Here is a 22,606-nt window from a genome sequence, read left to right as displayed (position 1 = left end):
AGCCAGATAAGTTGTCTTTCTCCACTGGCCTGAGACTAAACCAACAATGATGCAAGCTTCACAATTCTGGATGTGTAGACAATGGGTTCCAGTAAAAACAAGCATGGCCAGTGTGGAAATCCAAGAGCTGATCTGTGCGTGTCATGCTGCAGTGCCGGAGAGAACCGGAAACACCAACTATCATTAGACAAGCTCGAACTCTTACATGTGAGTAATTCAAATATACACTCCACTACATACACCTATTACCTACCATTCGCTCCACAGCTTTCCCCCCTGTACTCCTATGCTTCTCATTTAAGCTCTACTTGAAGAGAATGGACATTGATACAAGTGCTTTAAAAATGACCTGTGCCTTCATTCCAGCAGGAGCGTTTGAGTAGCTTTTGGACCAGCCGTAGCGTTCTCTCACAAAGAGAGCTTGATTAATAAGCACGGCTCCTTTTCTGGAGAGCGACAGAAAGGGAAAGGCCATCTGAAAGGCACTTAAAGACAAATGATGTAGATTTAAACACGGCTTTGGTCACCGGGGATGCTGTGGTGAATATTCATAAAGCAGCACTCCAGACTGGTTAAATAGCCTCACCTATGAGAGGTCACCACAGAGAGACAGCCAGCAAATCAACTTCTCTGATTTGGCTTGAACCCTCCTCCTCTCTTTTCCTGACATTCGGTCTCTTTAGCGTGTAATAACCTTCTGTGCCTAAAGGCCCATAACTATCCTACTGCGGTGAATAAAGATGTTTTCCATGCAGAGTCACACAGACCCAGACTTAAACCCAATGGTAAAGGGCAGTGACAACAGCTGAGGACTCGCTCGTTTTTTTTTTTTTTTTTTTTACATAGATCCAATAAATGAGCTACTTTCTGATTGGATACTATGTGTCATTCTATGCTAGTAATAACCTGAACTAGCTTCAGCCGGTGGCAACTTTGTTTTCTTTCAGGTGCCATTAACCACAGTGGCACAGTCATCTCAACTACATGGCTTAGTTTTAACACAGGGCTGTTCTGTTCACCTCCTCCCAGTCCCTCCCTCTTCACATTAAGGTCGCTGCCTTCACAAAAAGACACCAAGCCCTAACAACAACGTACGCTGTGGACTGGGCAAGCGCCAGTTGGACCCGCCTGACTTGGCACACGCCGGTGATCGTCCTTGGGGGAGTTAGCTGTTAGCTGGGGGATACAGCGAAGCAGAAAAGCCTGATTTCAACAGGGTCCATACTCAAACTACTTTCTCTTCCTTCCTTGTGAGAAGTGGGGATGGTTTTCAAATATGTTTTCTTTCTTCTTTTTTTCTTCACCAAAGTGGATAAATGGGAGGAATGGGCAAAAGAAAAGCTCTAGGCTGGCTAGCTGCCCTCTCCCACCTTGTTATTAAAACATTGTTTTTTACCTGATTACAGACCTGACTAGGACCGGGCAGGCTGTTAGACAAACACTGGCCACTCCAGTAACAACAAACACCTCTATTAGTACTACAGTACACTACCAGCACCAGGCAATTAAACGCACGTACACACAGACACACACAGACAGACAGACAGACAGACACACAGACAGACACACACATTTAGTTGAGGGCCGGGCACCCTTCTACTATGTATCTCTCTCTCAAATCTCAGCTTAGAGCTTCTTCCTGTATCGGCAGGCAGCGACCGGCCACGCTACACTGCTCAGCCTAAACCCACACATGGAAGAGGATCATACACCACTATGCTCAGGAATGTGGATGTGAATGTGGATTGTGAAACCCCCTTTATGCTGTGGGGTATCGAAAGCCAGGAAGCTCCCCCTTGAATTGTTTCTGTCTGTTCAGACATATCGCCTGGAGAGGAGAGCCAGGGAAGGGGAGGGCTACTATGTGAAATGAGGGGGAGAAAGCCGATCCCACAACTAGATTAAACGTAGGTATTTTGCAAAAATAATTAACTCATGGAGGAGGAAGCAAAAAAATAATTTGCTCAAGGGGGAGGGAGAGAAAGTCTTGGAACTCCCACACCACATGGGTGTGGTAATGAAAGTTTCCCCCATAGCCCTCCAGAATATTAAATCATGGGTATGGTTGTAGAAGTGGGCAGCTGCCTATCAATTTAGCCTGGATACAGACAGAGAGCAGGAGAGAGGCTCCGTTCCTTACTCAGCAGGAGCTGTCTGCCAAGGCACAGTGGAGTCAGGCAGGGGGTAGAGGGGATGCAGGGTGGTGGCACACCCCCTACCCAGGGCCACGTGCCAAACACAATGACCCACGGAGCTGCCAGGGCACTGTGTATGCTGGGCTGGGCTGGGCTGGACTGGGCTGGGCGTGTGTGTGTGTGTGTGCGTGCGTGTAGGAATGTGCATGTTTGCATTCCAAAGAGGCATGCTGCCTCCCTTGCCACAGCAACAGCAAGAGGAGAGTTTGGACTTTGCTGAAACAGAGGGAGGAAGGGAAGGAGGGAGCGAGCGAGGAGACAGGGCGGACCGAAGAGGGAGGGGAAAGCGACATCAATAGATGAAACTGGGCACTGAGCCAAGCTCCGGCATTACAATACAAAGAAGAAAAAAACTGAAAATTTAAGGAGAGAGAGAAAGAGAGAGAGAAAGAGAAGGGCAGGGCAAGGAAGGAGAACGGGACAAGAGGCAGTGTGCTAGTCTGTCGTGTATCTGGGTGTGAGGCCAATTCTATTATCACTAGTCGGAGGGTAAAGGAAGGAGCGTCGTCCGGGTTTGTCCGGTGTAGGTCATCATTGTAAATAAGAATTTGTTCTTAACTGACTTGCCTAGTTAAATAAAGGTTAACACAATCAAATAATAACACAGCCAGAGGCCACGACTGGGATAAGAACAAGAGAATCACGAGGAGGAAAAGCTGTTGATATTCTGTAAAAGAAGAAAATACTTCCTTCCTTCGAACAGTGCAGAGTGCAACATTCTAAACTTCCTCGCAACACAACATAATGCTTTGCAGTATTTTCAACCAAACTCCCTTGTGAAAGCACAGCGAAGATAATCAGCTCAGCCCATCTCCATGCTCCACCAGGCAGACAGACAGTTAGCCTCATGCTCCAGTAACAAGGTGTTGCAGTAGCTATTAATTGGCTGCTCCTCCCCCGTGCCAGGCATTAGCAGGCGGGGAGCAGGCAGCGAGCAGGCGGGGAGCAGTGCTAGCCAGACTGGGTTTCATTAGCCTAGCCTCTGCAGTACCTGACATCATAACAAAGGGGTTGACTACAGCTGCCTGCCAGGCATGGGTAGCAGCACACAGAACTAGATTAGAGGCAGGTGGGGTTAGTAGATCACGGAGGGGCTCTATCTGCTGCAATCAGGACAACTCTGGCTGACACACTGAAGACACATAGATGCACGAGCATGTGCACACACACGGACGCATTCCACAGGCCCAACTAAAACCAGTTTAACTAGTTTAAAACCTCGCCGTGTTGTCCCTCTCCCCCTTTCTGGACAGACAGACGGACGGAGGGCGAGTGCTGTTCAAATCACTAGACTCCGACACGTATCGACATATAGATTTGGAGGACAATTAGCCGGCCTACAACTGGGCCCTTCAGCAACTCAGCCCAAACAAAGAGAATCTAACTAGGCCTTCTTAGAATGGGCCAATATCTAAGATTAAGCATTATCCAGAGAAGTGCAAAGCACCCGCCAAAAATAGGTGACATTGCATGACTATTTGGGTTGGGCATTGTGTTGATAACATTATCAGGCCTCACTCTGTCTACTAGGTCGGCCTATTCTTTGACCGTATGGCTAATCAGCCACAAGCAGGGGCTGACGTCCTATATCCTGAAATGATATGCATTGGAGCTGGCAAACACAGAGGGCTAGTATCCAAGCCGCGCTAGAAGGATTACACTTGGCCCAATGAGAAAGCTTGTCTCCTCCCACACTCCTAAAGGAAGGAGGAGATCTCGTCTCGTGGCTGGCAGCTCAAGTCCCATCTGGCCTGTACACACACCCACACACAGGAGACTCTTCCATCTTCTATAGCACTGGCCTCATTTAGTAGCCACACACACACACACACACACACACACACACACACACACACACACACACACACACACACACACACACACACACACACACACACACACACACACACACACACACACACACACACACACACACACACACACTGTCTGCAGGAGGGAGCTTCACTGTTACAGTGGTAGGAGGGGAGGGACTCTCTACACATACCCAAATACTAAGAAGACTAATCCTGTTATACACGTCCTAATAAGAAATGAATGAATGAAAAGCCAGCTTCTTCACAGAAGGGGAGCAGGCAGCAGTGGGGCTGGGGTTGGGCTAAGTGGGCCCAGGGGGTTGGGGTACAGTCATTGGTGGCCAGGCAACTTTAGCAACCCAGTGTGCTCTAGGTCTAAGTCTAATTTGTGCAGTTGTTCCTTTAAAGTGGCCCCGGGGCCTCTGGGAAGGTTCTAATCAGTGTGTGAAGGCAGATCCATCAGATATGCTAATCAGAGATCTTACCTGAACAAATACCCTCAAGAGCAGTCTCATCCATCTTAATTGGGAGAGGGCTTGTTAATAATGCAGGCTAGGCAGGGAGGGAGGGGAGGCTGAGGGGCGCTCTGCAGATATTAATAGAGGGATTTGATGAGAGGGGGATTTTTTTCATCCAATCATCAAGGACAGAACACAAATCAGGCAGGGAAAAAAAGCCCCCCCGGGGACAAATTCCTGGGTGCACTTCAGAGTGGCTGTGACCTAGCGGTCTGTTGAAAGACTTTCTAGTTCTGTAACTACCTGAAATCCACAATAGTCATATCATGAAACAATAGTAGCCTTATGTCTAAAAATGGAGACTGGAGTTGAATGCTCATTGGGATGACTAACTGGTGAAGGTGGAAAACAGCCAAGCAGCATCAAAAGGCCAGTTAGTAAATCTCCACTGTTATGTTATAAACCATTGACATGACTTTAATAGGTATCCAGTGCTCCATAACTGGAGTGAGACTGTATACTTTGACGTTGGGGCTGGCACAAAGGCCTCTAGGTTTGCAAACTGGGGGAACTTGAGAGGCAGGCGACCATTGTAGGAGCTCAATTGACTTCAAAGCTCAGAGAGTGTTTATGACACATGTGCGCCATTTGAGGCGGGTTTAACCCCTATGGCGCGTGAGGACCCGAGGGAGAGCAGGGAGACAGGGAGGGACAACCCCTTTTCCCCCAGAAAGACATGACCAGGAGGACTACTGGGAATACGAGAGAGGCTAAGAGATTAACTCACACGTTAGCTTTGTCTTACTTCTACCTCAGGTATAGCGTCCACTGTCAGACAGTGTTACTGAATGGAAATATGAGCTGGTTGTATAGTCTTCTATGTCAAAGACATTCTTTAAAGCTTGAATCACTAACCAAGGCTAGCAGTAGCAGGACAGCCCTCTTTTTACTAGTGCTGGCCTCAAAGTCACCTAGCAACAGAGAAAGACTATTCTACTGTACTTTACTAGGTCAATTCCAGTAGTAATGAGGAGAGACGAGGTTAGTAGCACAATTAGCTAGGTGTTTGGCTGGCCCAATTATGTTGGACTTGACAGAAAGGCAGGGAGGGAGGAAAGGGTTGGGACTGGACAATTGAGCAGGTCTGATGGTAGTTCTCGGAGCAGATGTTTCAAAGCACCACTACTGGTCTCCAGACTGCATTACCCAGGGGAGTTCCCAGCGTGTCTGCTGTGGATAGCATGGCACAAAGCGGAGGAAGACTGTTCTGACACACCAAAGGACACCACACTATAAAACAGGACGGGATTATGTCCATAATTAGACAAAACATATGTGTTGTTGTTTTGCTTGTTGAAGCGTGTTAATGAGGAGATGAACAACTTAGAATTGAGCATAATAATCGCCTTGTTTCCTCAAGTGTATGGGTATGTGTGACAAATAGGGACAAAAGTAGACGGAAAACAGGTGAAATCACAAGGAAACCACATAGGGAGTCATGCTTAATGGCTTCCGTTAATATGGTCAGAATAATCTTTAAAATGCTTTTCACAGAAGACAATTAATTGGAAACATATCATTCTGAAAGCAGGAAAGAAGTGAAAATAACCCCTCATCAACTCTAACTGACACCATTATGCCCAAGTTGAGGTCCAACATCCCCATCAGGGTGCAAAGGCCCCTGCTACCTCTAATGGCAGAGTGATGGACAGAATAAAGGAGGTGACTAGGGATGGAAGATGAGAGGACAAAAGGGCCAGGCTGAGGGCTGTGGTGTGGAGAGGCTCTAAAGAGACAGACAGAGAGTCAGGCAGGGGCCTTCCTTCTCCTCTCCGTGTTGGGCAGGGTCAGTAATGACAGCCTGAGACTCCAATCAAACTGAATTATCCAGGAAAGGCCTCTTCAATCACTCACTGATTTACTTGACGTTTTTTCCCTTTTTTTCTGTCTCACTCTCCCCTTTTCACAGCCCCCAGAATCAAGAGATGATGAAAGGTAGTGGTCATGAATATTTCCGTCAATGTTTTTCTTCTCTCTCTTTCAGTGTGAAACCTCGTCTCCTCAGCCCCATGTAGCCATGGTCGGTCAGGGAGGGACACCTGTTTTCAGCCAGGTTCAGATGTGTGTGTGTGTGTGTGTGTGATGAGCAAGGGCACAGCCATAGCCTTTCATCAGCCAGCCTTTGTGTGGCTCTAGGATAATGCGGCATTTACTGTTGATGAAAACAAATGGTGTACGGGGCTGCCAGATTGGATCACTTGAGTATACTGAATGTACTGCCATAGAAATCTATCATTCTAAACCCCAACGTACTACCATAGAAATCTATCATTCTAAACCTCAATGTACTGCCATAGAAATCTATCATTCTGCTATGTTCTCTGTATAGATCCAGTTTCCATGAGGACTAATATCACATTTGAGTCAAAGTAATAGTTTATCATTTGACATAAAGGTAAGAGATTGGTACGAGTTAAGAGATTGCGGAACAATTGTAAAAACACACACACACACACAACTTTCAACGTGAAGGGCGTATCTGGCCTTCACAGCATCAGAGGGAGTCGTAAAAAGGGAAATGATTGGTTCAGACATGGTGTCTGAATTGACATTAATGCAGTCTCTTTATCACTGCAATACTATTGTCATCCAGCCAGCATGAAATATGTTCCAGAGCTCACAGCCTGGTCCCTTCATCAAGCCATGTGTCTACCTGTCAGAAACCTTACAGATTACGACCCACCACTACCCCTATGGCTCAAGAGGATATGAAAGACTGTATTAGGAGAGAGGGAACTTCAGAAATAAAGTGCCTTTGAGGGAATCTGATCGCATAATGTTTAATTGCTTCTTTCACCCGTTGTGCTTTAATCCTATTGTTGCAGCAGGCAGTTCCATCCCCAAGATAACGCACAACACTTTCAACACTGATCTACACGTCTCAGACACACACACACTGACTGCTTCTGTCTGCTGCCGCAGCACAAAAGGTGCTTAGCGTGCCACGCCCCTCTTTTCTGAGGCAAAATGAAACTAGGTGAAAATGTGAATTTTAAATCAATAGTGGTGGTGGGGAAACACAGTGGGATTGCGACTGTGTGTGTGTGTGTGTGTGTGTGTGTGTGTGGGGGGGGACAAAAGAGACAGGGAAGGGGACGTCCAATATATGATGCCAGAGAGAAGATATCGCTTCCTTTCTACCCTCAACCCCACCACAGCAACAGTGTCAACAGAGCAAGTTGGACTACTGTATTTAGCTCGCCACTTACACGCCCTGAAAACACTAAAACTAACATGCCATTCAGTGCTCACGTGGCACCATTGATTCAAACGGCCTGCCTGGCCTAATTGTTGAAATGTTTCTACAGCTGTGAGTAACTACTAATGGTAGATATTAACCACAAAAATCCATATTTGAAATTTCAATAAGTGCCTGTTGAGGAGTGCTGATGAATGATTGACCAGTCAGTCGCGCCGGCCTGGCTACCTCTGCATTACTTACTGCATAAACCTTACCTGTGGGTTACCTGTCAGTCAATAACTGGGCTTTAATGTATATGCAGAATATAATGTAAATTATAAACTGGATGGTTTGAACCCTGAATGCTGATTGGCTGACCACCGTGGTATATCAGAAGGGTATGACAAAACTTTTATTTCTACTGCTCCAATTACATTGGTAACCAGTTTATAATAGCAGTAAGGCACCTCGGGGGTTTGTGGTATATGGCCAATATGCCATGGCTAAGGGCTGTGTCCAGGCACTCCACAATGTGTCATACCTAAGACCAGCCGTGGTATATTGGCTATATACACCACACCTCCTCGGGCCTTATTGCTTAAATGTAGTAACCATGCTTATAAACAGCCTTACTACTGCATTATAATAATTATGTGCTCAGTAAGAGGAGTTTAGGGATTGAGGTGGTGGTAGTGGGTGTGGGCATTACAGACCCGAGGCTTTTAGGAGCTTTATCTCTGAAGGGAGTCATGCTCTGGAGATAGCGGGGCCTCTGCCCAGCCCACTGATCTACAGCAGCCAAGGTCAGGCAGCCATTCCTACTAACAGCTCCACAGTGGCCCAGTATGGGGAAGGCTGGAGCTCTAGGGCGCTGGGGCGGAGCCCAACTGATCCTGTTACACCATGACAACTATCAGAATCCCCTCCATTGAACCACACACACATACACACACACACACACACACACACATACACACACACACTCACCCGGGTGGAGGAGAGGGAGTATGTTCTCAAGTACCGGTTCGGTATAAATGACAGGGGAATACCAGTACCATTTATAAATGTCCAGAGGAGTCACTATAATGTACTTCCTGAGCTGAGCTTATACAGCCAACTTTGTGGTGGTTTGGTTTCATAATGGGGGTGGGGACTGTACTTCATCTGAAATGGTTGGACTGAACCAAGCCAATGGCTCCGTCTGAAACAGCACACTATTCCCTATATAAAGTACTACTTTTGACCAGGACATATAGGCCCTGGTAAAAGGAGTGTACTACATAGGGAATCAGGTGCTATTTCTAACACATCCAGTAAGTTCCACCACTGTCTCCTTCCACTGCCGGGCATCAGTCAGAGGCCATGTTGGATTACATTTCCAGACTGCACCGCAGCACCTTTGTTTTGGAGACGAGTGACCGGGCGAGGCCGGGAAGTTGAAGGGGAGGAGGTGCAACTTTGGGTTAGGGGGTGGTAAAAGAGAGCGAGGGGACTAGGGGTCCAGACAAAGCCCCGCAGATGTTTCCCACATTAATCATGTTGCGGGGTGGGGAAAGAGGGGCGAGCGGAGAGGGGAGCTGGCTGTCCTGTCCACTCTCTCCCTCTGCATGTTGGTGTGTCTGTCTGCTGCTGCACTTTGCATGGTGTGGTACTTCCTCCCTCCTGTGCAGAGTCTCAGGGTGAGCTGGGGAAGCCTAATGAGGCGTCTCTGTTGCCAGCTTCCTTCGCCGGGGCACTTTAGCTGTTTTTGTCATCACTTGTGGGGGAGGTGACAGGTTGCTTATTTACTCTGCCTTTCATATTTGCCTTTTAGGTATTCTTCCCTCCCTCCCCCTTCCCTCTCTCCCCCTTCCCTCTCTCCCTCTTCCCTCCCTCCCCCTTCTCTCTCTCCTCCTTCTCTCCCTCCCCCTTCTCTCTCCCTCCCCCTTCTCTCTCTCTCCTCCTTCTCTCCCTCCCCCTTCTCTCTCTCCTACCCCCCCCCTCCCACCCCACCTTCTCTTACTCCCCCTTCTCTCACTCCTCCTCTGCCCTCCACCCCTTTTTCTGCAGTCATCTGTTCAGTCAGATGCCTGCCTGCGAGAACCAAGTGCCTAATGGGCCAAATCAGCAGAGCCACTGCAGGGAAACACAGGCCTGTCATTAGCCCATATTGAAAAAGAGAGCCGGTAGGCAGAAGAGAGAGTGAGAGAGGCAAGTGTTTAGCTTGAGGAGGCTATTAATATTTAATAGGGAGTGCCATTTTTCTAAGCAAAAACATGAACTGGCTTTAACTACTCTGAATCACCTAGACCTAGATATTCACTCCCCCGTCTCTGGCTTCGACCTAAAAACTGACAACAGAGCGATGCTAGCAGACTCTAAAGCTCTACGATAATAGGCTTGTTTTCATCTGTAAAACACCTCCCTCACATGAACACCTATGAATTCAGAGAGGACACGGTCGGCTTGGACAAATTACCATTAAACTCAAGACCACAGAGGTGGAATCCACACAATTCACATTGCCATTTTATGCTCTTTTCTCTCGCTTAACTATCGGCAATTGTAATGCTGAAGCACTTAAGAGACATTTCCTATGACAACTGGAAAAGGCTTTACAGAACATCATGCTGATGCGCTCCACAATGAATTGCTATGGGCTGCAGTTTCTGTCTTGTTTATAGTAATAGCACTGCATTGTCAAGAACCTCAGTGCACCACATGTGACCATTGCAATAGTAACTGCCTGTTTTGTAAGACATAATGTTAAAGGGAAACTGTCTGTTTCTAATCAAAATCGGTTCAAATTACTACAAATAGCATTACTCATTGCCTTTCAGGTCTGGGGGGAAATGGTTTCATTTCTACTGAAAGGTTGAAGAGTTAGAACTGTAACAGCCCTAGGTCTGTGACATTGACATTTGTGTAAATCTGTATGAGTTCAATCACTTTTTGCCAGAATCACTTTAGATTTAAACAAAACTTTCCGTACACATTTGCTCATGGAAAGATGTTCAGAAAGGGGCTTCCTGGACCTGAATGCCAAAACATTCAGGAGATGGCTCAAAGCTGACCCATTTTGCATATCATACCATAAGGCCTCCATGTCTTCCTCACTGGAAAATATAAAATGCTTGAGTATGATATCATTTAAAAGCTTAAAAACTGTTATAATTTCAAGATTGAAAAACATATATACAAATTGACTTTTTTTTTTTTTTTTTTTACATTTAACCGAAATGATCTAAAAAGTGTATTTATTTTTTCCGTGTGTTAACGAACATGTGCTGGAATTAGAAAGCATAGTTGTGAATGAGAGAACCGACGGGCCAAGATCATCAACGCCATCAAATTTGATTTTTTTTAATCATGGCTACGTGAAGCAAATCGACTGCTTGTGCATTGTTACATCTGCAATTGTGAAATGTATAGTTAAAAAGTGTCTATTTAGTGTAGTATAGTGCCAATAATACATATTTGAAAACAATAATGATATGCCTACCGGTGTTGATTTCGATCACAGGCATATAGCCTCGGCAGGCTATGGCTGGGAAACTCAATGAAGTCCAATTTCAAGAGAGAATACTGTTATGTAGAAAGAATGAGACTAGTTACATTCTTTATAAACTGCTCGGGTGTATTAGGTGGCTCCTATAGGACTTGTATTGTTTTTTTCACCTTTATTTACCCAGGTAGGCCAGTTGAGAACAAGTTCTCATTTACAACTGTGACCTGGCCAAGATAAAGCAAAGCAGTGCGACACAAACAACACAGAGTTAACAACACAGAGTTACACATGGAATAAACAAACATACAGTCAATAACACAATAAAAAAGTCCATATACAGTGTGTGCAAATGGAGGTAGGGCAATAAATAGGCCATAGTGGTGAAATAATTACAATTTAGCATTAACATTGGAGTGGTAGATGTGCAGAAGATGAATGTGTAAGTAGAGATACTGGGGTGCAAAGGAGCAAAAAAACAAACAATATGGGGATGAGGTAGTTGGGTGGGCTATTTACAGATGGGCTGTGTACAGGTGCAATGATCGGTAAACTGCTCTGACAGCTGATGTTTAAAGTTAGTGAGGGAGATATAAGACTCCAGCTTCAGTGATTTTTGCGATTCGTTCCAGTCACTGGCAGCAGAGAACTGGAAGGAAAGGCGACCAAAGGAGGACTTGGCTTTGGGGGTGACCAGTGAAATATACCTGCTGGAGCGCGTGTTACGGGCGAGTCAAAATGAACACAACAATAATTCACAAGGGCTACATAGTGAACATAACAAATACAACTATTTATCACTGGTGGGAAAAGTACCCAATTGTCATACTTGAGTAAAAGTATAGATACTTTTACTTCTATTAACATAAGGAGAAGTCTAAAAGTATTTGGTTTTAAATATACTTAAGTATCAAAAGTAAATGTAAAATGCACAAATATACTTAAGTATCAAAAGTAGAAGTAAAAGTATACATCATTTCAGATTCCTTATATTAAGCAAAGCAGACAGCATCATTTTCTTATTTTTAAAATGTACGGATAGTCAGGGGCACACCCCAACACTCGGACATTATTTACAAAAGATGCATTTGTGTTTGGTGAGTCCGCCAAACCATAGGCCGTAGGGATGACCACGCGTTCTCTTAATATATGTGTCAATTTCACAATTTCCCTGTCCTGCTAAGCATTCAAAATGTAACGAGTTCTTTGGGTTGTCGGGGAAAATGTCAAGTACCATATTTTCTTCAGGAATGTAGTGAAGTAAAAGTTGTGAAAAATATAAGCAGTAAAGTACAGATACCCCAAAGAACTAAACTCTAAATGATTTTACTGAAGTACTTTGCAGAGTTCACAGGCTTTTAGATCATTGATGTTTAAGATTACAAAACAACAACAAAAAAATTACCTTTTTCCCCAATAAATTATCAAACAGCCCTGTTTGTAAGCTTTTAAAATATATAAAATCTCAGCTGTTTATCTTTTCCAGTGATGAAGATATGGATTCCTCATGGTATGGTGAGGCATGCAAAATTGGTCAACATTGAGCAGCTTTATCACATTAATGTTTTGGCATTCAGGCCCGAAAAGCCCCTTTCTGGGCACTTCTACAATGTCAATAGGTATGGAAGGTTTCGTTCAAATCAAAAGGGGTGCTGTCAAAAAGTGATTGAATTCAAATGGATTTACCCATTTGCTCTTCCTCACAGAACAAACAATGGTGACTGAACACAGCTCTAATGGACAGAGTTAAAAGGTCAAATCTAATTGGCTGAGAAAATCCTTGATGCTCATCTTGCAATCTGTACCTCATCCCAGGCATGCGCCCCAAATGGCACCCTATACCCTACATAGTGCACTACTTTCGACCAGGGGCCATAATCAAAAGTAGTGCACTATATAGAGTATAGGGCACCATTTGGGGCGCATACCTCAGTCTCTAGAGCAATCAAAGTACAGAGACAGGGCCATAGTTTATCATTTATATGGACAGCCATTAGTAGAGATATCCTTGAACCATACCTTCAGCTTCCAGTAAAGACAACTAATTCAATCAATGGGGGGGATTTCAATAAGAAGCAATGAGGGGAATACTGACATTAAACTCAGGCGGAATCTAATAAAAAAAAGCCCAGACAGACAAATGGGCATCAAGTGGCTTTGGAAAACAAAATGTGTGCAAATGTGACCACTACTTTGTGGCCATACCATGCATGGAATCTGTTCATTTTGATCAATATTCAGTAGAAACAGATGTAGCACATTCATTCAGTGAAACACTGGAAATGGATTGAGTCAATAAAATTAAGCAAGGATCTTAAAGTGCACCAAAAGCTAAAACATCTTAGCAACAATCTCTGTCCCATCAGAAATGTGCTAAGTGGCGGCAGGTAGCCTAGTGGTTAGAGCGTTGGGCCAGTAACCGAAAGGTTGCTGGGTCAAATCCCTGAGCTGACAAGGTAAAAATATGTCATTCTGCCCAGTTAACCCATTGTTCACCTGTAGGCTGACATTGTAAATAAGAATTTGTTCTTAACTGGGAGCACAAGCTTCTTAACTGACTTAAAGGTTTTTTAAAAAGTGTTTCACACATAGTTGACTGCACAGAGGCCTGTGTCGCTCCTTTTTCTTTGTGTCTTTTACCCTTTGGCAGGAGAGTTGACCCTTTCTTCAATACATTATCCTTCCCTGCAGTCCAGACAGAGAAAATTAAGTTTCCATGTGAACTGGCCACAAAACCCCCCAGCAAAACAAAAACTCAGCTGGATAAAAGGCTTGTATGGGAGAGGCTGGTTGCTCTGTGGCTGCATTTCCTCCTCTCCCAGTTTTATGCTTCATTCCCAGCTCAGATGCCACACTCTACGGCAAAATGTGAAGACTGGGACAGAAAGGAAGGCATTGGGATTTTTTTTGCTTGGCTAAGCACAATCTTATAGCAGCCCAGGATATGAGTTGATAATGTCTCCCTACTCTCGATTCAATTTAATTGTGTATCCCAACTGCTTTTTCCATTCCTTGGCTTTTTGTTACCCCTGGTGTTCTTTTGCATTTGTTAGGCAATTACAACCAAATGAGGCCACAATAGACCTGTCTGAGGGCTTACTCTTTCAAGTCGAGCAGCTTTCCCTGTATGCTCATCTTACAATGACAGTGATACACCCCAGCCAAACGTGAATACAAAATAAAAATCCACATCAAACATTATTACACATTTGTCTCTCGTCCAGGAACGGGCAGGAAACCTTTTGGCTCCATGTAGATATAATAAAAGGTGGCCGGCGGTTGAGGTTGAAAGGAGCTCAATAATCATCTCTAAACTGGTCACAATGAGTCACATTGCAGCAGCGGCAGTCACCTTGTGATAACTGTACAATTACATACCTGCTGGTGTGAGAACAAACAGTTTACCATAGAGGCATGACTACTTCAATAGGAACTTTTACAGTTATTTTCTCGAGCCTGTGTTTTGTATTTGATCAGGGAACAGTGCATGTGTGCCACTACGGCAAGCTGTCAGCTCCAATAAAACACATAAAGGCGGCATGTTTAGTGACTGACACACGACACATCAGCAGGTATGTGCATGGGGCCCGGCCACAGCAGCCAGAGAGGAGTGGAGAAGAGGTGATATCTAAACCTTACCCCTGGCTAGGAGGTAGAGCCAGTCTACCAATGTGGTGGAAGCTACAAATCAGTGACAGACAGTGGAATGAATAACCCCCTTGCTACCTGTAGCTCCATGTTCTACCACGCTTACACAAGTCAGGCCAGTAAAGCCTATAACAGCTTTTACCCCCAAGACAGTAGACTGCTAAACAATTAATAAAATGGCTACCTGGGCTATTTGCATTGACCCCTTTTTTTACGCTGCTGCTACTCACTGTTTATTATCTATGCGTAGTCACTTTATCCCTACCTACATACACATTACCTCGACTAACCTATAACCCCTGTACATAGCCTCAAATGTTGGTATTTTTAGTGTGTTACTTTTTTTAGCAAATATTTTTGTACTTACTTTTTTTTAATGCAGCATTGTTGGTTAAGGGCTTGTAAAGTAAGCATTTCCGGTAAGGTCTACCTGTTGTATTCAGCGCACGTGACAAATAAAATGTGATTTGATTTGAAGACACGTGGGATCTGTGCTGAGCAGTGTGTATTACTGATAAAGTCAATCAGAGGGTATCGCCAGGCAGGCGGTGTGCATCAACAGCAAAGGCAAGGCCGCTTCTTATTGATTTTTAGTATGTGAGAATGTACAGAGCCCAAGGTAAATCGTTGCTATGAAACCACTACAGATAACATGTGTTAATTGAGAGGGGTGGAATGTGGATGGTGCTGCGGCTGGTTATCATTTAGATCCACTGTAACACATTGGAAACAAGAAGCAGTGCTGGGGGCCCTGGGGGAGAATATATGTGGCATGTAAGAGGATAGCTATAGTCAACATGGTCCCTCTTCTACATGGTCTGTACTCCGTGTCAGACACTACAGCTCACATAACACATTCCTACAACTTCATAACAACATTGTGTAGGCCTAGCTACTATAGAGTCTGTGTGTGTGTTCACCTTTCTCTATCAGAATGAACATTTGTGCTCTCCCCTGATTAAAGCATTTATATACTTAAGCCCCACCTCCCCCCCTCCCCAGACCAAATTAATTTCCTCCTTTGACAGAGACAGAAAAGGCTTTTAATGACTGTGTCCTTCAAACCTGAGACTGCTAATAACTGTAAAGAGCAGATTTGTTTTACTGATTTTCTTTGAAACTTGCATGCATGGAATTAATTGTCTTGATTAAATATTGTCTGCCTGGGCGTTGAGAGACGGCTCAGAATTAGTGGTCCCTTGTTAAACTTGTATAGGTTCTGAGTAAGATTTGGCCCAGAATACAAAGATGACAGTTAACACGCTGGGAAGACAAAGGGCTTCAGATATATGGGGCTAACTATGAGTAGTGACATCACTGAGGAGCAACAAATTAATATCTGCCTCAAAACCGACAAGAACTAGAAACATTAGGGCACTATAGAATAGGTGTCTGCATCTAAAACAAATAATGGATACTATATAGCTAAGTAATACATCCAATATGACAGGCACCGATTTACAAACTTGACTGTAAGAGAACCATGTCCATCAAACAACGCAGGCACTATGGGCTCATCATTAGTAAAATGGGTAGAGTTTCCATTTTGTAGAAGGGAAGTAGAAGTGCCAAAATGTAACAGAAACTGCAGAAACTTTGCTTCGCCTCGTTCCCTCCCCCTTTTCGTGATGTCCATTTGTGATCTTGTCTCATCACTGCAACTCCCCAACGAGCTCGGGAGGTGAAGGTCGAGTTGTGCGTCCTCCAAAACATGACCCTTCCAAACGGTGCTTCTTAACACCTGCCCGCTTAAACCGGAAGCTGCGCCAACGTGTCGGCGGAAACACTGTTCAACTGACGACTGAAGTCAGCCTGCAGCGCCCGTCCCACCACAAGGAGTCACTAGAGCACGATGAGCCAAGTAAAGCCCCCAAGGACAAACCCTCCCCTAACCTGGACGAAGCTGGGCCAATTGTGCGCCGCCCTAAGGGACTCCCGGTCACGGCCAGTTGTGTCACAGCCTGGGATCAAACCCAGGTCCGTAGTGATGCCTCAAGCACCGCGATGCAGTGCGCCACCCGGGATGCCCAGCGTCTCTAGTTTTTATTTTCGCACACCCAAAGGACTCTACACACTCACACACACTGACACTCCAACACACACATAACATGCACACACATTTATACTGATTCTACACACATGCACTCACATACAATTTTCATTTACGCTGCTTCTCTGTTTTTCCATGCATCCCGATGCCTAGCCACCTCACCCATATACATACAGTATCTACCACTCGGTATCCCTGCACATTGTAAATATGGTATTGGAACTGAACCTGTATATAGCTTTACTTTCTTGTGTACTTATTTTTATTTCGTGTGTGTTTATTGTTCTACCTTGTGTTATTTTTAGTACTACACTGATATTGATTACTGTATTGTGGGGTTTAGAGTTTGCAACAAAGGCATTTCACGGTACTTGTGCGTGTGACATTAAAACTTGAAGTCAGTGAAGCTTCAAAGGGGACCTATTAGGGCTTTATGCAACAACATGGTGAGGTAGAGAGAGGACCGTGCTTATAGCATTCACCACCCCACCACACACCCTCCCTCCTCCCCCTTCTGTGAACAAGTGCTTTTTCTACAGCTGGGTAACAAAGCATGACCCAATAATCCTGAAGCCTGACTCAAAGCTGGAACCTCCCCTCTGAGGACTTTATCAGACTGCCTGGCGTGGGGGGCGATGAGGAGGCTGCTTAGGCATGTGCGGGGGATGGGGGGGGGGATTACACACACACACACACACACAACTATCTGTGATTATTCTAATTATGACTAAAGCCCTGACTGAGTAGATTATGAGCACAGGCCAATATATGCAATATGATGAGTTTACATGCAATAAGGGACTTTACCGTGAACCATACAAAGGCATGTATCTGGGCCAAACTGTTACTCTTGTCATCAGCTAAACACACCTATACTAACTCATTTCTCAAATACAAACACTGATCATTTATTTTGTGAGCCTTTGCATGCAAACTATCCTGACTGCAGAGGAGTTTGCGCCCATTAACACAAATAAAAACATGAAATGCACTGAGTAAGGACTTTGGGGCTTACTGTTGCAGCATGGGAATAACAATTCTGGGGAGAAAGAGTGGTGGGCCAGCCAGACATGAGGCATCGCAGAGAGCTTGCAACAGGTCTGCTCCTGTCCTTGACAGTTGGCTAAACGTCTCAAGGCAGGTAACAAGGTTTTGGATTACTATGAGTTGCATGTTCTGTCTGAGCCATCAAACAAGCAAGGAAGAAGTCAGAAGAAATCCCAGTCGTCAAAGCTAGACTAACTGAGGATACTAAAAGGCAAAACAAAAATGGTCTGTGTTCCACGGAAGACATGTTTCTCCAAAGCTTCATATAAGCGGTTAGTATATAAACAGCCAACATGCCCCGCAAGTCGAGGCCTGGAGAACCAGGAACACTCTATGAAAAATCTATGTAAGTTTTGGTTTATACAGGGAACTGGTTAGGTCTGGCAGTCACATAGAGCAAGTAGAAAACTATCCTAAATATTTTGTAGACATAAGCAACCCTCATCTGTAGCTGGTTATTACCATAGAAATGCATGCACTTCGTAGAAAGATTTGGTGCTGTAAACACTGTTAAAGTTAAGGTACCCCAAATATGTTGGGCATAGATTAGAAACAAATAGATAATGTTAGAGAGACAAAAAGCACACAAAAACAAAAAAAATCTGTCATAATCTGTCATAGAAATCACATTTACCTGCATTCCATTTGGTTAATAAAAAGGTAAACACAGGCCTGTATTGACCTTGAGGGGAAAATAATGATTTACTGCTAACTCTGTTAAGTGTCTCACATTATAGCTTATTATAAAATGCCAAATCAGACTCCACCGTGCTGATATTGGTTGTGTTTTCACACTCTGCCACACATTTCCTTAGAGAAATCCCTCGAGTTCACAAATTGTCAGTCTCTTGTTGGACACACATTGTCTGCATAATTTAAGTGATTATTTATTTCTATAGGCTATCATTTTTCTTTATACCTGGATGAACATTAGGCTTTATTAGAATTATTAGAATGGAATATTAATATGTTGTGTTTTTATTATTGTCAAGTAATACTGTACATAAACAATATGAAATCAAAGCATTTCCACATAGTTTATAGCAGATCATCTATTGGCCAATAAAAACGTGGTTTATTATTTTTCCAGTCCTCAGGATGTGTAAACCCACATGTTTATTGGGCTTAGTCCCTAAAACACATTTCAATCAAATCCTCCATTGGTTTAGATTATAATGATCAATTCTTCATAATTTACATGTTATAATGGCAGACACATGAATTAAACAATATTTCGTTGGAGAGAGGAGCCTCTGGAGTGTACCTTTGTCTAAAATAACCAGTGGTTGCCATTCTGCAGTGATCGCCTTGGAAATGCGAGACGGATATCGATCATCTCAACTGGAAAGCTATTGTGTAGTAGTGGGGACTACAAATTTCCCGCTTCCCAGCACAAATATTATTTTGTGAAATTACAAATGGTACAATTTTAATGAATACTTCCAAACTTGGGTCCAATGCGTGGTTTACACTGCGTAAATATTTCCCGTAGACCTACTATTGGCTATGAGTCCTTTGTCCTGTCCAACGAGCAAATAAACAAAAGATATAGGATTTGAATCGAGTCGGCTTACGTTGGTTTAATTATAATAAGATATCCAATACGCGTATTTGTCTTTCACATAAACTACACTCTATCACAAATAAAGACATATAATCGAGTTGTAACATATGGAGTGTAAAACTGCCGCTAACAGAGATACGTTATGAACCCCCCACCAGCGCAAGGAAAGGGTAGGTAGCCTTCCATAGCCCTTGACGAGGGAGGAAAAAAAGTGCTGAAATGTTGCCAGCACATAGCTGGGTCGGCTCAATCGACTCAACAACGTAATGTGAAGCGAGTCAATGCTATATCGAGGCTATGGATATGTTACTCCGTTTTAAATCGTGTGCGTAAAACCACAAAAATAGTTACAACTTAACGAACGGCTATAATATCAACTGACAGCCCTTTAATTTCTTAACAGCTGAGCTGATACAGATCAACGTATCCGGCTTCCTAATGAAACAGAGTAGCCTAGCCAGCCATCTGAATTTAATGTAGGCTAGATCACTCCGTTCACTTAATTCGATCCGAACCAAATTAATGTCGGCTTATGCTAAAACTGCTTCAACATAGACCAGTTTTTCCATACTTTTGTTTTCATGGAAAAACTTATACCATTACTAAATGCCAGCCTACCCTTCCTTGATCGAGTTAGGGCTTAGGGGCACAGACTAATTTGAAAAGCCGTGTAAGAGGAGAAGAGGGACAGGGGCAAAGTGCTGTGATTGTTCCACTTACCGACTTGTAAGACATTTTCCACACAACCAGTCTCTAAAAGCCGAATGCCCCGACGGAAAGGCAGTCCATCTCCGGTGCCCGTTGCCCCCGTCGTACTGGTAACCCCTCCAGGGACAGCCCCGGATCCAGCGGGAGCCCCTGTTCCTACCGCCGGACCCTCTTCGCCGGCGACGCGGCACTGAAACGACGAATACATACATATTTCCCTTTCGTTCCTCGGAAAAGACCAGTACACTATACGGCGCTGTACTGGCTCTGGGATCCGCTCGAAGCGCTCCTCCACCCTCTCAAAGGCCCATTTCTCCGCTACAGCCTTTGCCGCACAGTCCAATAGAGATTCCGGGCAGCGAAACCGAGAGTTCGGAAAACCTGGACCAGGCCCTGGACCAGGCCCTCGGGGAGCCGGGCGCAAGCACAGTCGCTTGCTGGCCGGGGGTAAAGATAGATGAAGCGGCGGCTGAGGCGGTAGCTCTCCACGTCCCTCCGCCATGACGACCAGATAAACACTGAGGACCTGCGACCTGCTTCAGAATCGCACAATCGGGAGGAGGTCGTCACAAGTTACCACAGCCACAAAGTTATAAACCCCGCCCATTTATACAATTTATCTTCTTAAATGTGATTTTAACCCTAACCCTAACATTAACCACACTGCTAACCATATGCCGAACCCTAACCTTTAATTAAGGCCAAAAAAAGTCATGTTTGTTTTTCAGATTTTTCACGATAGCCAATTTTTACTTTGTGGCTGAGCTATCTAGTGGAAACTGGAGAAGGGGTCTGGGTGTTGAGGGGTTTAACGTCACCATCAATAACAAACACTCCCCAATCACATGGCAATACCGCACTGACAACGCACCACTGCTACTCCCCTCTTTATATATGTGTGTGTGTGTGTGTGTGTGTGTGTGTGTGTGTGTGTGTGTGTGTGTGTGTGTGTGTGTGTGTGTGTGTGTGTGTGTGTGTGTGTGTGTGTGTGTGTGTGTGTGTGTGTGTGTGTGTGTGTGCGTGTGTGTGTGCGTGTGTGTGGTTGTTGTCCTACATTATGTGGACCCTAATGTTCTAACAATTCACCCAAATGTCCTGAAAAGGTAGGAAAACAGTAACTTTTTTGAATGGCAGGACTTGTTTCAGGTCTTGAATTGGTTCAAATGCTATGTTAAGCTTAAGGGTTCGGTTTAGGGTTTTGGGGTTAAGGTTAGGGTTTTTGGGGTGAAGCTTAGGTTAAAAGTTAGGGGTAGGTTTAGAGGTTAGGGAAAATATGATTTGTAATGCTCAAGTGTGTGTATTTATCTACTCTGCAACTCTTAAATAATAATAATAATATATCCCATTTAGCAGACGCTTTTGTCCAAAGCGACTTACAAGTCGGCTGGGGCCACTACTTTTACATATGGGTGGTCCCAGCGGGAATCGAACCCACGACGCTTGGCGTTGCAAGCGCCATGCTCTACCGACTGAGCCACACACATCTTTACTCACCTCAACTTTAACCTTGACCTATAAAGTGGAAAAGATGACGATATTTTTTCAAATTTGTCTTAAATAAATCATTTCAAAAAAATCTGAAATAAACATGACATGGAAATAAAATGAACACATCCAAGTAGTAAAAACCCTTCCCTCCATTAAATCCATACCTTTACTGACTGAGATTAATTACCAAGACACTAACTGGAAAATTCAATCCACACCATTTACTTCAATGTTTCCAATCCAGCAAATATATATCCTCATAATTCTCATTCATTATCAGATCTTGGGAATTGGGAGTCCTTATTCACAAACACTCACAGACATGTCATGACAGAGGAGAGGATAACACAATGTTAAGTGATTTAATTAAAAAATATCAACATACACCAAGATATGTCAAATACCAATTTTGTATCAAATTGACACATTATAAGTCATACAGTACGTGTTGTGAGAAATGTAAAAAAATAACATATGTAGTCTAATAACTTTTTAGCAGACTATCATCATTTTAGCACTTGGATCATTTTTAGCACTTCTGCACTATTTTCTTTGAAAATGGAAAAACCTGGGGTCGTTCTACTTCAAAAAGCACGAGAAAGAGGATTTCGACACACTGAAATCGTTTATGTATTTAGGAACAGATACGATTAGCATTCCTAAAACATTATTTTGTTGAAATATAATTTGATCTCTGAGAAATTAAGCTAACCGATAGTACCCAAAGTGGCCATTTATATTTATAGAATTCAGATAATATTAAATATATATTCTACCCAACATCCAATTTGGACCAAACTTATTCCTACCAACGAGTAAAACATGAGGAATCCCTTCCAAAATAGTAAAAAAAAAACACCTGGACCCCACACCCAATGCCAATCCCACCCCAACAACCATTATACAGTA

The 22,606-nt window shown here is 44.0% G+C and overlaps 1 protein-coding gene across 2 annotated transcripts in view; it reads right to left on the bottom strand.

Moving 5' to 3' along the window:
- The window catches only part of LOC135558712 (zinc finger SWIM domain-containing protein 5-like), a 48,054-nt gene extending 27,318 nt beyond the window's left edge, over nt 1-20,736 (bottom strand). For both annotated transcript variants that reach the window (XM_064992767.1, XM_064992768.1), the window contains exon 1: nt 20,222-20,736. In XM_064992767.1, the coding sequence (XP_064848839.1) occupies nt 20,222-20,711 (490 nt within the window). In that variant the 5' untranslated portion in view covers nt 20,712-20,736. The remainder of the gene's footprint in view (nt 1-20,221) is intronic.
- Nucleotides 20,737-22,606: the final 1,870 nt, after the last annotated feature.

This window comes from Oncorhynchus masou, chromosome 17 (assembly GCF_036934945.1).
Source record: "Oncorhynchus masou masou isolate Uvic2021 chromosome 17, UVic_Omas_1.1, whole genome shotgun sequence".
Taxonomy (NCBI): domain Eukaryota; kingdom Metazoa; phylum Chordata; class Actinopteri; order Salmoniformes; family Salmonidae; genus Oncorhynchus; species Oncorhynchus masou.
Note: the sequence above shows the minus strand (reverse complement) of the source record. Positions and strands in the feature narration are given on the sequence as shown.